The sequence below is a fragment of the Musca domestica genome, unplaced genomic scaffold (assembly GCF_030504385.1).
Source record: "Musca domestica strain aabys unplaced genomic scaffold, Musca_domestica.polishedcontigs.V.1.1 174, whole genome shotgun sequence".
Taxonomy (NCBI): domain Eukaryota; kingdom Metazoa; phylum Arthropoda; class Insecta; order Diptera; family Muscidae; genus Musca; species Musca domestica.
In genome coordinates, this window is record NW_026712233.1 from 629642 (window position 1) to 646553 (window position 16912).

At 32.5% G+C, this 16912-nt stretch overlaps 1 protein-coding gene across 6 annotated transcripts in view; it reads right to left on the reverse strand.

Moving 5' to 3' along the window:
- Window positions 1-518: 518 nt before the first annotated feature.
- Window positions 519-16912, reverse strand: part of LOC101900351 (sodium bicarbonate cotransporter 3) — a gene marked incomplete at its 5' end in the record, with an annotated part of 36391 nt that continues 19997 nt past the window's right edge. For 2 of the 6 annotated variants that reach the window (XM_059120768.1, XM_059120767.1), the window contains 4 exon segments: window positions 7392-7691; window positions 7896-8194; window positions 13530-13772; window positions 13838-14150. In XM_059120768.1, the coding sequence (XP_058976751.1) occupies window positions 7538-7691; window positions 7896-8194; window positions 13530-13772; window positions 13838-14150 (1009 nt within the window). 6 annotated transcript variants of the gene reach the window in all.

Below are 16912 nucleotides of genomic sequence, written 5' to 3' on the forward strand. Positions count from 1 at the left end.
TCTACCAATGAAAATATATAAAATGTAATTTCGGTAAAAAGTCATGCATAAAGTATTAAATTTTTTTTTCAAAATAAAATATAGTAACAATGTTACCATGGTAGTCATGCAAACATGTCCTTAAATCTTTTTCAAGTTTATTCACAATCTCATTCTCAAAATTTATATTTATAAATCCATTGTATACACAGAAATCAGAGATAGGAACCCGTTCTTATTCAGTGAAATTTGACGTGATAACTTACAGAAAATGCAGAGATGGATAGTCTAATTGGAAATGACTTTACCTCCATAATTTTAAAATGAATGTAACCAGAGGAACTAATAAAAGCATATGCAAGTATTTGATAGCAAGAATTATAAGTCATATGTAAAATGGCAATATTTACATACACACAGAAATACACATGGATAATAAAAACGACAGAACATATGTAAAGCACTTATCGTCTGATAAAACTCTTAAATGCACTGGGCTTACAAAATAGGTAAACTGTAAACGTACTATTAGATTTATTTTTTTAAACACAAATGTGAAAAACACTCAATGAAATTTCTTTTTTTCGAACTGCGTTTCTTAAGACATGCAGTGGCAGGCCCTAAGTTTGTGGATAAGAGGTGGGAGATAAATATTTTTTTTCGGTTTCTCTTCCCCAGCATATTGATATTTTCATGAAATTATCTGAATCCCATGTAAGAAAGATAAATAATGATTATATATCGTTGTTGGCACGGTGGTCCTGGTCGGTTGGTTGGTTGGTTACACATGCATGGCTTTTTGTGGGCGTTCAAGGAACGTTTCTATTTTTTTGTTTTTGTCATTTATATAAAAAAGATGATAATTGTTTTAAATTTACTTTGCCTTAATCATACCATCGTTTCAAACGGATGTTTCTGTTGACGATACGTAGAGGCGTCTATTATCTGAATATCCGTCCCATTTTCGTACTGACGTATCAAATGTTTTGTGCTGAAAAAATTTACAAATGTATTGTGAGTTTCATATACATATTATTATTTTTTAAATAAATTATACTTAAAAATTTTGTAGAAGGAAAGAATATCAAATCAAATCATGCATTTCTAATGAATTTAATTTAGTTTACTTACAACAAGGTGATTCTATTAGGCATTCCGGTCTTGAAAGGAAATGTGGATAGAGTGTTTGTTTTTTGGTAATGTTTTTTGTTAGAAACTACAGAGTTGTGCAAAACAAATATTTTCGGCCTAGAGTTATAAATTACGTTTAGCCCTTGCAAAATCAATATGGAGACGTTAGAATATTGTAAACTAAATCTATATTGGCAACCCTAATATGCATACCAAGCGCCCTCTACATAAACTGATGATATCGATGTGGAGATCGATTAAATGAATAAGTGGTAATCGACAAGAACGCGATAACAGTACGTTTAGATACAAACATGGTAGTCGCATCGACCCAGCTAATGAAAAATTATTGAAATTTTTAAAAAAATTATTGAATAATACATATCATAACAACCTCCGATTTGCGTCGTATAAGAAAACATATAAAACTCTACTTATTTTTCACAAAACATTTTAAAAATGTTGACATGAAAAAAAAAAATAAATGCACTGTCAAACCAATTTTCGAATTGAAATATTTGAATGAAAAATTATTCAAATTTGTAAAAATTGTTAAAAAAAATGCATATCACAACAACCTCCGATTGGCGAACTATTAAAGTTAATCTGGATAAAAAGTAGTATGTAAACGTACTTTAAGTCTGTTTCGAATTTAAGAATATCTCACTAGAATAATCGTATTCTTCACTTTAAGTAAGATCTGGTCTTAAGGTGAGAATACATAAAAAGCTTTTCTGACTGGCTTAAGTCATCGGCTGGCTTCTTTGAAATAGAACTGAGGATCGTAGATCCAAAATCGAACTAAGTCAACTTAAAACTCCGTTGTTCCTCTACGAAGAACCCAGCCAATGACTTAAGCCAGTCAAAAAAGCGTTTTATGTATTCTCACCTTTAGAGCCGATCTCCTGTTATTGAAACTACTTAATATTCTTTGATTGTATGTGTATTTTGTTTGGCACAACTCTGTAGCATTGAAAATACACCGAAATGGAACAATTTACAACATCGAAAAAAAAAAATTAAATTAAAGGAGAAAGGATTAGAAATTGAAAATGTTCTTAAAATGTATTAAAATCAAACCTAAATGAACCTTCTTCTCTAGTAATCGAATAAAACCAAGTGTGTGGTATTGAAAATGTAATATTTATTGTTGATTAAAATGCTTTACACAATTATTAATTGTTCTATTGACATTTATAATTAACTACTGGTGGATGTATTCAAAATGTGATCAACATTTTTGTGGTAGTGTTACATCGCATGTGACTAGAACGAACTGGTTGTTGACAAGTCATTTTACTACCAGTCGCATAATATAATAATGGTTAATGGGATTCGATTTAGTGTGAACATGGCCTATGTTTTTAAAATAAATGCTAAAATATTGTTAAAATAACACTATTAATGATAATTTTTTAATTGTTAATGTGATTTTTTGTAATGGGTATCAGTTTAATGTTCATTGGAAATCGTTTGGTGAATGTTTAATCTTTTTCCCGAAAAAATTCTCCACGATAATTTATTTAGGTTAATATGTAATATATATAATTGTGCGGCAATTCCATGGTAGAAGAATACAGGTATATGCATCAACACTTGTCTCTTCAAATATAAGTAGATTTTTATATGTTTTCTTATTTAACATCAATCGAAGGTTGTTGTTTTCACAATAATTTTTAAAAATGTTAATAATTTTTCATTCGAAATTGTCAATTCCAAAATTGGTTTGACAGTTCATTGTCCCAGCAGCTGTGTCGATGCATCTACCTGTATTATTCTACCATGCCATGAATAAGGGATATGTAGTCATAAAAAGTACACTTTAAGCTTCTAAAGTTTTGCCTTCACGGACAATTTACTTTTCGATCTTTCGGTTCTGTCAAATCGTTTTTGACTTTTGTCGAACCAATGTCGACTTAAACGATTTCGATTGTAGAATTTTTCATATGTATATGTGTCAAATAGAAGATATGAACCAAATGATAGAAAAATTTGACAAAGTATCTATGATAATATAATTGAAAATTTTCTTCTTGTTTTTTCGTTTGGCTTGAGGTCAGAATTTAAAAAAAACCGACGAATTTGTTTCTTTATATTTTAATATATTTTTCCGATATTGCGACTATCTTCGATAGTCATCATCAGGGATTTGAATTGGATTTTATCTCTTCTGTTTTTAAGTTCTCTGATGCAGCTCTTGCATCCTTTCCTTTTTAATTTAATTTTCCAACAGAATATAATTCAAAAAGGGAAGGATGGAAAAACTGCATCAGAGAACTTAAAAACAGAAGAGATAAAATCCAATTCAAATCCCTGATGATGACTATAGAAGATAGTCGAAGTATCGAAAAATTAAATTAAAATATAAAGAAACAAATTCGTCTGTTTTTTTTTTTAATTCTGACCTCAAGCCAAACGAAAAACCAGAAATAAATATATTGATCAAAGGTCAACAATAACTACACAAAATAATTGAAAATTTATTACAGAAATTGAACGCTGCGATCTTTACAGCCTTGAGACTTTCCAAAAGTCGATCTACGTCTCCCTACCATGCATGATGCCATTCTAAGCCAGCTGAAAAACAAATTTAATGTGAAAATGCAATTTTGTTATTGAAATCACAGAACAAAAGATAAACCAATAGCCCACAAAATATAAGCAAATTTTGATATTAAACCAGATTCATGGTAGAAGAATACAGGTAGATGCATCAACGCTTTTGAGCATTGATATGTCAAAAAAAAAAATTAAATGTTTTTCAATTATAAGTAGATTTCTATATGTTTCCTTATACGACGTCATTCGGAGGTCATTATGAAATACGTTATTCAACAAATTTTACAAATTTTAATAATTTTTCATTCAAAAATGTCAATTCCAAAATTGGTTTGACAGTTCATTTTCCCAGCAGCTGTGTAGAAGAATACAGATAGTCGCATCAACACAGCTGCTGGGACAATGAATTGTCTAACTAATGTTGGAATTGAATTTTTTGAATGAAAATTTATTCAAATTTGTATAAATTGTTAAAAAATGCATAAAATAACAACCTACGATTGGCGTCGTATAAGAAAACTTATAAAAATCTACTTATACTTAAAAATGTTTGATATATCACCCAAGCGTTTTCTATAAATGTGTTTTTTATATAACATTGTACTGCCATGAGCTGTTATCTAGATAGTATAGACACCAACTATTTGCTCAGAATGAATTTTGTCTAGTCTTTACCATTTTAGGTCTTTGTCTCCCTCAGTGTTAGGGATTCGTAAGTCGACTTTTGACTAATCGATTAAAAAACAAAATGTTGTTTTTTCCGCTGTGATGGAAATAACAAAGTCCTCCTTTACAAGATAAATTTTCAATCTTGACATCATAGATTTTGGTCGATTATCATGTGTTCAATTTAGATTTTCTACCCCATCAAATAGTCAAAAACGCGATTTTATCATTGGTTGGCAAAACTATCATAAAATCGAAAATCTAAGTTACAATCCAAAATCGACGTTTTTATTAAAGTCAAAATTGGAAAAGTCAATATTTAGTACTGACTGCGAATTTCAAGCAGGTCCAGTGTTGTTATCTTAATTTCCCAATGTCGAATTTTGTTAATGGCTCCGAACAGTAAGTTATGGATTCACTGACTGTATGATACAATTGGTCGCTTGTTGACAGCTTCTCTAGCCATCATATCTACCTAGTCATTATAACTATCGCTTCGTGGCCAAGGATCTACTTCCATAAATATAAGAGACATCAGACAGATTGTCAATAGTGCGAGAACTGAGGCATTTGCATACTGGGGCGGCCGATGAAGACGCCAGAGAGTACAGCCAGTGGATCACATGGTCTACTCATACAACATCTGGCTGTATTTAATAACTTAACTGACATTGGCCAAAATTAATATTAGGCATTTTAGGCAGATTTCAAATTACAAGCCCAGTTGGACTAGAATTTTCTGAATAAAGATTCCGTTACATAAAATTTTTTGGCATAGGTCATCTGCTGGTGTTTTTTTCTAAACGAATTGAGAAAAAGGTTGAATTTGTTCGATAATTCCTTTGGTCTTTTACGAAAAAAAACTGCTGCTGTCTCCTGTCAGAAAAAAATTCTCTATGTATCGGCACCTTTGTTGGGATTTTGAATTTGAAAAAAAAAAAATGAATTATAAAAAACAGTCGTTTAAATGTAAAGGCTATGTAAAGACTATATAAAATGCTCTTTTGGCCGGCAATGTCATCGGCTGGCTTCTTTGTAGAGGAATAAAGCAGTTTTAGGTTGGCTTAGTTCGATTTTCTCCCTAAGTTGCTTTGTTCTTTCCGATGAAACCAGCCGATGACTTAAGCAAGTCAAAGAGGCGTTTTATGTATTCTCATATTTACCACTCGGCGAGCTTTCCTTTTCGTCTGATTGACATTTGGTATTGTTTAAATTGTAGATGTTTTTTTTTTTCATTTAAGTAATTAACTTATGTTTCAATTGACAGTTGTGTTTAATTAGTGTCTTTGTGTTGCTTTTAAGTTCTATTTTAATTTCTTTTTCCAAAAGACTACTTTAGACACATACAAAATGAACTAGTTTAATAAATGTATTTTTATATATGTCTGTATGTTTGCATATCAATTTTAAAAGTACATTGAGTTTTGTTGTATATTGTGATGCGGTATAAAATTGTTGAATACATATATAGTTTTACTCTGTAAAAGGGATGGAAATGACTAAGATTGTTTTGTTTTTACATTTGTTATATACTTAAAATCCATTGTTGATCTGTAAAAAAACGGTCGCTCTACGATTTCTAAACCCATACTTTGGGGTTTATAGATTTTGATAGAACTTTGAGTGCTTGGTAAGTGGTACAAGAATTTTTACAGGCATATCGAAATTGTTAAAAAGGCTTAAATCACGGTTGATATCTTTAACCACCTCACATTTTCACAACAAATAGGATACACAAGGTACAAAAAAGACTCATTAGTATTGCCATATACGCAAACTATATCTCCCCAAATATTCTCGATTTAAAAAACGTGTAAAACAAATTAAATTCGGTTTTGCCGACAGATGTAGACCCTCATCCAATGTCAGTTTATTAAGATATGTTTTATTCAAAAAGTGGATCCTTTATGTGAAGAGAAGTCCAGAAGTAGTGGGTCAATATTGCCCATTACTCATCTGACCTAAGTCTGATATAAATATTACAAAGTGCATGCATTTTGTAAAATGTTGATCACATAATACTGATAAAAATATGTGGATGTGCAAAATTTGAAGAAAATCAGACATCTATAACTATTTTTTGGGAAAATGTGGTGTTTCGTTCATTATGACTTATATACAGTGTGAGATAAAAAAACTGCAACCAACTTCAGACTGCTGTCACTTCTAAGCCTTTCGTCCGACACCTGTTAAAATTACTGCAGTGACAGCTTATTATATTGTGATGATTGAAATTCCAAAAAGTGCAAGAACTTACACCGCAACAGAAAGAAAATATACTCAAAAGAGTTAAAGGGTTGTTTGGCTTGGCCGAAAGTGGTGAACTTCTGAATTTGGTTTTCTCCGATGAAATAAAATGATTGTGTTTATTTGCCAAAAAGGTCAGCTGAAAATGTGCACTTTTGGTTATCCACCAGAACTCAAGCGCCGGCCATGGTGATGGTGTGGGCCGCCATAACAACCGATGGTCGCTCTCCGCTCGTACTAATCGACGTGGCATCAGAATAAATGCCGAATATTATCGCGAATATATTCTGGAGGGTGTATTTAAGCCTTGGGCACGCAAACATTTGGAGGTAGACCATGGACATTCCAACAGGACCATCGTACTCAGCACGCGCCACCCAAGAATGGTTACAAAATGAGGTTCCTCGCTTCATTTCCAGCGCACAATGGCCACCAAAATCTCCGGATACTAATCCTTTGGAATATTGTGTCTGTGTCGATCACCTCAAGCAAGCACCTCGCCGCAGAACAACATACGGGCAGGGTGTGACGGTTTCATTGGCAGTTTGAGGGCCATAATTGGTGCCAAAGGTGGCGAATTCGAACAAATCTAAACTTATTCTTACATTTGAAGCTATTTCCGATATTTTTTGCTTTCATTCAATAAAATTTTAAAAAAATGTAAAAATGATGGCGTTTGACTTTGTTGCAGTTTTTTTTATCTCACCCTATATGGTGGAGGGTATAAAAAATTCGAAATTGTGCAAGTTGACTATCCCCCTCAAGCACTCAAAGTTCCCATCAACCACTCAACCTTCATAAATTTAAGCCTATTTTCTTGTTCTTTTTGTTTTCTCTGATTGTTTTTTTTTCTTCTTACAACTGTGTAACAGCATACGTATTTTGTGCGAAACATGGTGTGCGCATGTGTTGTCATTCTAAAATGACGCTTTCAATAATTCTCATTGACTTGAATCTAAACGGGTGTGATGAGATTTTTATTTGTTTCGGCATCGTTTGAGGTGTCCTTAACATGGAATGGCTCATTTTTGGATGAATTGTCAAAAATCTGTTTTCCCGGTGTATTTAAATTCTCCTCTTCCTCGTTCATGGTGGTCAGTGATTGTTTACTTCATGTTTTTTTAAATATTTTTTTTTTAATTGACAATGAATGAAAATAATGCATAAATGGAGAACAAGAAAAAAACGGGAAGATGAATTAATTCATTTACAATTCTAGCTGTGTGTTTCGATATATCTATGATTCTGAATATTTCTACAATCTCCTTCTTCTTCTTTTCTTTGCTTATGTAAACAAAACGAACTCAACTTACTTATGACTGCCATTAACCTGTCGAACTTTAAAGTTGATTGGTATTATCAATTGTTCTGTTGAACTACCATCCTCATGCAGTTGCTGCCAAATACTTTGCACCTCTTGGGGTACATTCGTAGATTTTGCCTGTTGTTGCTGCTGCTGCTGATGGGCCGACGTTGATGACGTTTCACTTGAATCTACCTTTAGGGGTATGTGTATCGTTGTTGGTCCCGGATTTATAGACGAATTGTATTTATCATATCTGTCGTGGTGGTGATGATGATGCTGCTGTTGGTGCTGGTGTTGATGGTGATCCTTAAAAATTAAATACATAGGGTTGTTGTTTTTGCTGTTTTGCTTTTTTTGCTGTATTTGTATAAGTTATAGACCTTGTTTGGTTCGAAAATATCACTAGCTTACAATTGTGAGGGGGTTAAGGTGCCAAATATAGGTGATTGAAGAAATTTGAAAACGATCTTTTGTGAAATTTGGTGAAAGATTTTACAAAATTTTGAAGTTTAGAAATAAATAAATTAACACAATGATAATGGATGATTTTAATCACCGATCTAGTTTTTCGATTATAAAATATGTTCTGGAATTAAGTTTGAATTTGAGTTTACAGTATGTACATATGCGACTGTACAGCAGATTGATAGTTTGGAATTATATTTCACCGCAAGTTAGTGTTATTCAGTAGGGCTTAACTATAGTTTAGTAAAAACTCTTCAATTTTTTTTTTTCAAAATTTTCCAGTGGTAGGTATTTTTACCCTGATTTCGGGAAACTATTTTTTTTTCTTGGGGACGGACCCGGGGCTCCTAAAAGTCCGGTTTCAAAACCCGTATCCGCTATTTTAATTATATTTTTTGTTAAAAAATAAAAACATGAAAGGAATTGGCAGAAATTTTCCAGTATCAACAGTTTTTTCCATTTTTATTCCCTTTACCCAAGTCTCTCCTACAAACAAAGAAAAATTGCCTAACATAAATTTGGTAGTGCTCATCTTTGTGTACGGAAATATTTTTGTTTTTAGAAAATATTTCAAAACTCAAAGATTTTTACATATTAAGGGAACAAAGCTATTACACTGAAATCCGAATTGCTCCCTAATACCATGTTTTCATTTCACTTTTAATCACGTTGCTTGCTCTCTAAATTACCTACATCAAATGACGAGTTCAACGAATCGAATTTCGAATGATTTTAAATAACGAAACTCAAAATTGATGAGTAATGATCGAGTTGGAAAATGCATACAAAAATATTACAGGAACAAAAAATGGTAGATGGGAAAATAGGGTTTTGTTTTTAATGAGAATTTTATTAAATTTTGGATTTTTTAAAAATAAATATGACATCAGCTTAAAATATATGTTTATATCTAGCCTTTTCTTTTAAAAATATTTTTTTTATAAATATATTTTGAAACTTTATACTCATTTTGGAAAATATGAGAAACGATATTTATAAAAATGGTACAAAAGGTGAATTCATTTTTATTTCCTTCATTTCGTATTCTTGATAAGCCTTTTTTTCCATAGATAGAACCAGGAGAGAAATAAAATAAAACAGAGAAAGAGTTCTAATATTTTGCCATTAATAACCATTAGAGTTGTGTTTGTCCCAAACGAACTTGTTCAAAGGAACTATTTTTTTTTTGTGGAACGATTGGAATTTGACATAAACTTCCAATTAATATAGTTTGTTATTTAGTCTTTTATTGTCCTTTAATTCTATTTATTTTTATGATTCTTGCTAAACTTATTGTTTTTACTCAGAAACAATATCGAAAATAGTTTCAAATATTGTTAAGAAAGTAACTAGTAGATTTAACCATTTCTCCTCACTCGTATTTATAATTACTGTGCTATTTGTTGTATATTTCCATTGGTTTGTTTGTATATGTGTTTATATTCATTGACAAATGGACGTCGTTGCCATTTCTTTGGAATATTGTAACATATTCTGAATTAAATTTGTCGAAACTCCCATGTATAAATGAGGACTTACAAATACGAGTGAGTGGAAGCGAATCATGTTACAATATTATAAATTTGTGAAAATCTTCTCAACCGCATCGACAAGAACATATGCAAAAATTACATAAATGGAATGGAGGAGATCGATGAATGGAATAGTTTTCTCTAGGAGAAATAACTAGCAAATTGTTTCAAATTTTGTATATAAACAGTCTATAACAGCTCCACTTCTTCTTGTATCCCCTATATTACAATACCTCCCTCATAATCGGTATTTTTAAGATTTTAGCGTATTTTTACTGGAATTGATTTAAGTTTCGCCCCATATAACGATTTTTATTTGAGAAGTATTTTTCTAAGGTTTTGTTTTTAAAATTTTCAAGTTCCTTCAAAACGGTGGTGGCTATTTTTTTAATTAATAGGGTAAAATTTACCACAACCTCATAAAATACGTCCCAAAATTTCACCTCGACAGATAAAGGACAACAATCGCATCTGCCATTTCTCTCCAATCAGATCATGTCCCGTATATTAGTCTTCACCAGCACACAAGTTGATTTCGTACCAATGTACACGTCATGTTTCTTCAACATTCAATGCTTAGTTATTCCGATGTCAGGGAATTGGACGATGTCAGTGAATGATCATGAAGTTCTCTTCTCTTCAACTGGTTAGACTACCACAAATGTTGAAACATTGGAACCAATATAAGTGAAAAGAGGAGGCGTAAATAATAAACAGGAGCGATGACAGCAAAGGAAGAATCTTGAAGCCTTGCCAAAATGCACACTTGAATCAGAGTAATGCTAGCTTTAATACTAGCGAAAGTTCTCTCGCGAGAAAAAAACAAGTATGCACTATTTTTTTATTCCACTCGAATAAGAGGGAGGAGCATGTTTTACTCGTCTTCAGCAGTTTTAATCATTTTCCGTTTGAAGGCCATAATTCGTGCCAAATGTGACCAATTCGAAAAAATCTAAATGGTATTTGACTTTGTTGCAGTTTTTTTATCTCACCCTGTATAGCTTCTATAGTTATAGAGCTATATTCATGACAGGATGTCTACAAATTGCACATGCACGGAATCCATTGATACAAGATGTTCATGTTTCAATGGTAATGAGCAGTTTTTATTCGAATTCTCGTTGGGCGCCACTTTAAGTGTTTTCTCTTAAAATCTTTGCATTGATGAAAAATACTATAATTACAAGATCGCTTGTGTTGCTAAACAGTTTTCTGTATATAAATCGTATTTTGTAAATTGAAGAGAAGGCCAGTTCAACATTCGAATTCTCGTTTGGCGCCACTTTTATAGTTTTTTTTTTCGACCGTGGCATCAGAATAAATGCCGAATATTATTGCGAAAATATTCTGGAGCATGCATTAAAACCTTGGGCACGCCAACATGCATGCATTAAAACCTTGGGCACGCCAACATTCTGGCTGCAGACCTTGGACATTCCAACTGGACTCTGCACCATCGCACTCAGCACGCGCCACCCAAGAATGGTTACAAAATGAGGTTCCTCGCTTCATTTCCAGGGCACAATGGCCACCAAAATTTCCGGATACCAATGCGTTGGACTATTGTGTCTGGAGTATTTTGGAAAGCAAGATTGTCATTAAAAAATACCAAAATGTCGATCTCAAGCAAGCGCTTCGCTGGGAATGGGCCAAAATACCGCAGAGCTACATTCGGGCAGCTTGTGACGGTTTAATTGGCCATTTAAAGGCCATAATTCGTGCCAAAGGTGACCAATTCGAAAAAAAAAGTACTATAATTACAAGATTGCTTGTGTAGCTAATCAGATTGCTTTCTATAAATTGTATAACGATACAAATTTTGAAATATAGAAGACCATTTTAACATTCGAATTCCCGTTGGGCGCCACTTTTTTTAAAGAATATTTATAGAGGCATCTCATGTCAATAATCACAATTTTTTTTGCCGATTTTCGATATATATTTGCCAAATCTTCTGGCCGAAGATTGTGATTTTTTATATATTTTCGATTTTCTTTCAAAAAATATTTTGAATATTTAAAGTGTTCTGAAAAAACTACGATTTTAATGAATATTTTTTCAAGGACGAATTATTTTTCTTTCAATGACTTCATGATTTAAAGATGTGAGTATTGTCGTGGCAAAAACCCTATCCATCAAGATTTTCTTGGCAAAAAATCTTGGATGGTAATTTAAACTTCGATGTCCATAAAATCAAACGATTATTCCAAAATAAGTATAAAGTTACAAGAACTGACTATCTTCTATTATAGTAATTCCAGAGTTTGTTGTGGTTGTTGTTTTAGTAATTGTTTTTTTTTTTGTTTTGTAAAATTGTTCTATTTTAATTTTCTTATTTCTTCATTGTCTTTATTACAATAAAATGTAAAATAATTTTTTTTTCTAGACAGACTAATGCGGATGCTACTAGTAGATCGTTGTCTTTTTTTGTTGGTTTTGCACTTATTTCAAATGTTGTTTTTTTATATTTGTTTGTATTTCTGTGTGGTTCGGTTTGTAAATATATAAAATGTATTTGTATGTATGTATAATCTTCACATATATTTTATGGGCATATATTAATTAATTGTAATACGTTTTTAGGTACTTTTTTCTATATTGACTTAGTACAACGTTGTTTCTAAATTTAAAAACAAATTTCGATAAAATTACACATTAAAAAAAGGGAGGAGGTAAAACGATAATATTGAAATAAAAATAAAAACATTTAAATACAAGTCTACAAGCTAGTTGTGGTTGTTATAGCAAAGTGTTGTGTTCTCTTTTCTTGTGGCATAGAAAAAATTAAAATAAAAACAATATATATTCTAGTTAAAAAATTAAAAACATAGATGTACATACGTGGGTAAAAATTTGAATAACATAAACTACAATCTTCGCAATTAGAATGCTGCAGACTCAAATTGTTTAAAAATGTTTAAATATATGTATATGTAAATGCATTCAAACTAAGATTATTTTTAATATTTATATTAAAGAACATAATAATCATCATAATAATTAAAAAAATAATATTTGTATGTATATAATTATACTAAAAAAGAACTACTAGCTTAAAATTACAAAAAAAAAGGCAATTAAATAATCAAATACTGATTTAAAACAAAAATTGAAAATTATATATAAATCAATATTACAGTGAAGCACAAATCTATGTTGCTTTCTTTTGTTTCTGCTGTGATGTTGTTTTGTGGTGGTTGGTTGCTGTATTTGGAGGTCTACAGTGCATTTCAAAGGAACGTTAACTAACAGTGATCATCAAACAAATACACATACATGGAAACGTAAATAAAGTAGTAAAAGAAGGGGGAGAGAGCGAAATGACAACTTCATTTCGCCCAGTTTGTGAGAGAGAAAGAGAGCGAGAGTGGAAACATCAGCAAATAGTAGCAAAGTAAACATGACAACCCAATGCGAAAATGGGAAAATTCTTTCTCTTATTTCGTTCCACAAATCCCCATTTGCTGTCATTACTTCTTCAGCAATGCACTCTGGGCCTCCAGTTCCTTTTCATTGGCCTGTGTAAAACTGGCCGTCTTCATGTTTAGTTTGCTACCATTCTTCTTCGCAGGAGATTTCTCATTGATGGAATGTGAAGTACGACTACCACCAAAACAAGGTAACATTTTTCTAAAGCACCCCACCTCAGCATCCAATTGATGGAGATCATCAGCAGCCTGACGCTTCGTCATCTCCGGCATAATATCATCGAGAATTTTCAATTCCCTTCGGGTAAATACCAAATCCAAGGCCTTGCGTATACCAATCATAACGACCAACATCAGGGGGAAGAGTATGGATGTGGCCGAGAAGGATTTGATGAGCCACAGACACACCAAACAGGCCAATTGGATAATTGTGAACAGATGGACACGTTTAATGGGAACCTGTAGACAATTTTGAAAATTCTCATCAATAGATTGTAAATTTCTGGCTGATTTATTTTCCATACCTGTCTAAGGAACATATAATCCGGTTGATATTTGGCAGGCATTAACATGATCAGCAGGCGATCGAAGAATTGCAAACCCTTCAGCGATGCCACACCCATGTACAAGAAAACCCCAAACAATACCGGCATAGGAATGTGACACAATATGGGTGTCAAGTAAACAGAGAGGCCAATGCTAAGGAAAATCAAAATGTGGGTAACACGCTGCTCTCGCACTCCCAAAAATTGTGGTTTTTCACCCGGTGCCGAACATTCTGATTCCTTTTTCAGTGAATTCACATGGTTAATACTGAGCACAGTGGCAGCCACGAACCTGGAAAGGGAAAAAAGAAATTTTAATCAAATTAAATTTAGACGTGGGGGGATGATTTTCATTGACATTTTAGAAGAAGACATTTTCTGTACAGTCACTAGCTCTCTCTTCGAGAGATTTAAGACCTCTCCTACATAAAATAATCTGCATATTGATGGTCTCTTCCATATATCCCTTCTGTGGGCATAACTTAGACTTAACCAATTTTCCTTGAGTAATGTTCCATACATATATGATAAATACATTTTTTGAATTCATGTTGGGCGCCACTTTTGGTCTTATATGTAATGATAATATGATATAGTGATGACCTTTTCCATAGATACAATATATGATACAAAAAGTACCACTTCTAGACTCGAATTCTCGTTGGGCGCCACTTTTGGTGTTTTCTTCTAAATTCTATGCATTCATGCCAGAATGCCTACATATTACATAGGCACGGAATCTCCTTTAATATTAGTGCCTTATTCATAGATTAAACAGCTCCTTCGATGTTTTGTATGTAGAAGACAAGTAAGTTATTCAAATTCTCGTTGGGCGCCATTTTTGGTTTCATGTCTACACCAAAAACGTTTTTATATTGATGGCCTGTTCTATAGATGCAAGATGTTCCTATTCCATAGTAAAGAGCAATTTGTATATATGATACATAGAAGCTGGTCTTCTATTCAAAGTCGAATTCTCGTTGGGCGCCGCTTTTAGTGTTTTCTTTTAAAAACTGTGTATTAATGTACAGTACTATAATTTTATGATCGCTTGTGTAGCTAAACAGTTTAAGACCGGTACAAAATTTGAAATTACGTTGGGCGCCATTTTTGCAATGTACTTTTGATAATTTCTTAATATCTCATTTTCTATTGACAATGGTTTGTTTTTAGAAGACCAGCAAAAACTTTTCATTGAGTGATGTTTTATACCCATAAAAAATTATTTGAATTCATGTTGGGCGCCACTTTTGGTTTTACGTCTAAATGAAAAACTTCCATATATTGATGTCTAGTTTCATAGATACAAAATCGCTAGTGTATGTAAAGATCTGTTTTATATATGTTATGTAAACATTTATTTTTATATGTTTAAAATAGAAGGCCAACACAAGATTCGATTCCGCGTTGGGCGCCACTCTTGGTGTTTTCTTCTGAATTCTATTCTTACGACGGGATGTCTACATATTAATTACCTCTATATTGATGACCGATCGTTTGTGTAGGTAAGGAGCTATTTTTATGTTTGAAACAAAGATGACTACTTTAACATTCGAATTTACGTTGGGCGCCACTTTTGGTGTTTTCTTTTAAATTCCATATATTGACGACAAGTTCGTCTGTGTAGCTAAAGAGCTATTTTTATGTATGAAACAAAGATGACTACCCCAACATTTGAATTTACCTTGGGCGCCATTTTTGGTGTTTTTTAGCTCCATGTATTGATGACAAGATCACTTGTTTAGGCAAACATAATATTTTCTAATGATTCCGTTGAGCGCCATTTTTGTATTTACTTTTGAATTTAATGATTTATGACCTGTTCTAAAGGTGTAAGATCGCTAGGGGGATAAATGACTTATTGTCTATTGATAAAGTTCAGTACTTAAAAGTCTGACTTATTAGATTCTCTTTGGGAGCCACTTTTGGATTTTACCTTGAAATAGTAACCAATTCTAGTTTCAGAGCTACAAAAATGTTATTTTTAGCCGCAAGGCTTAAACAATATTCGTTTCAGCACCGTGAATAATACCACCTACTTTGCCAAACCTAGCCGATACTTAAAAAAAATTATTAAATGTGGCAAAAATCATTAAAATACCGAATATCGGGAGGTACCGTTATATGGCGGCTATACCAAAACCTGAACCGATATATCTCATTTTCAATATCAACCATCCTAGACCCAATACAAATTGGTCTGCCAAATATTGAAACTCTACGTCAAATAATATTCGCTGTATCTTGATTTCAACAGACAGGCGGACAGACAGACATACAGGCGGACGTCGTTAAATCGATTTAGATTTTATGCTTATTATAAACATATTTAATTTCTGGATTCTACGGCAAAATTTTACGGATACCCTCCTTTTCAAGGTGGAGAGTATAAAAATAAAATTTAACTAATCGTATTAGATTTGGTTCCTTTTCGGAGCTCCGATCTTAACAAAAGTAAACAATTTCGTTAACTTTGTCCAGGTTAAACGTTGGGCGCCATTTAAAGATTAAAAAAAAAAAATCGAAATAATGTTGTCAGGTGTTTCGAAATGTATTTTTCGGGACCTACGTTGGGCGCCATTTTCTAAAAACGAACACATAAAAATTTCATTATTTATGATTTTCCATTGGGCACCTTTTCTGGTGCACATATCGAAGCTAAATCAACTTAACTAAAATAAATTTGTGAAGTTTTACTTCTGTGATAAGATTTACTCTGTACATTCTTTCAGGAGAGTTGTACAAACAGATAAACAAGCTACACTTATTAAACTCTTACAGTGTAAACGTAAGCAGCAAACATTGCAGCAGAACAACAAATAATATTTGTCCAGATTTACAGGATATGCAATAATCCCTTCTCTCACATTTCTCAAAAATGCCTTCACAATTACATCGTTATCTTCTTAATTTGAAGATTGGGCACCATTAATAGGAAAAACGTATCACATAGTACTACAAAGAAAAATTTCTGCGATTATTATTTAAAAGACTTTCCACGTTGGGCGCCATTTTCTAAAACAAATTTAATTGGACGTGGCTTCTCTTTAAGAG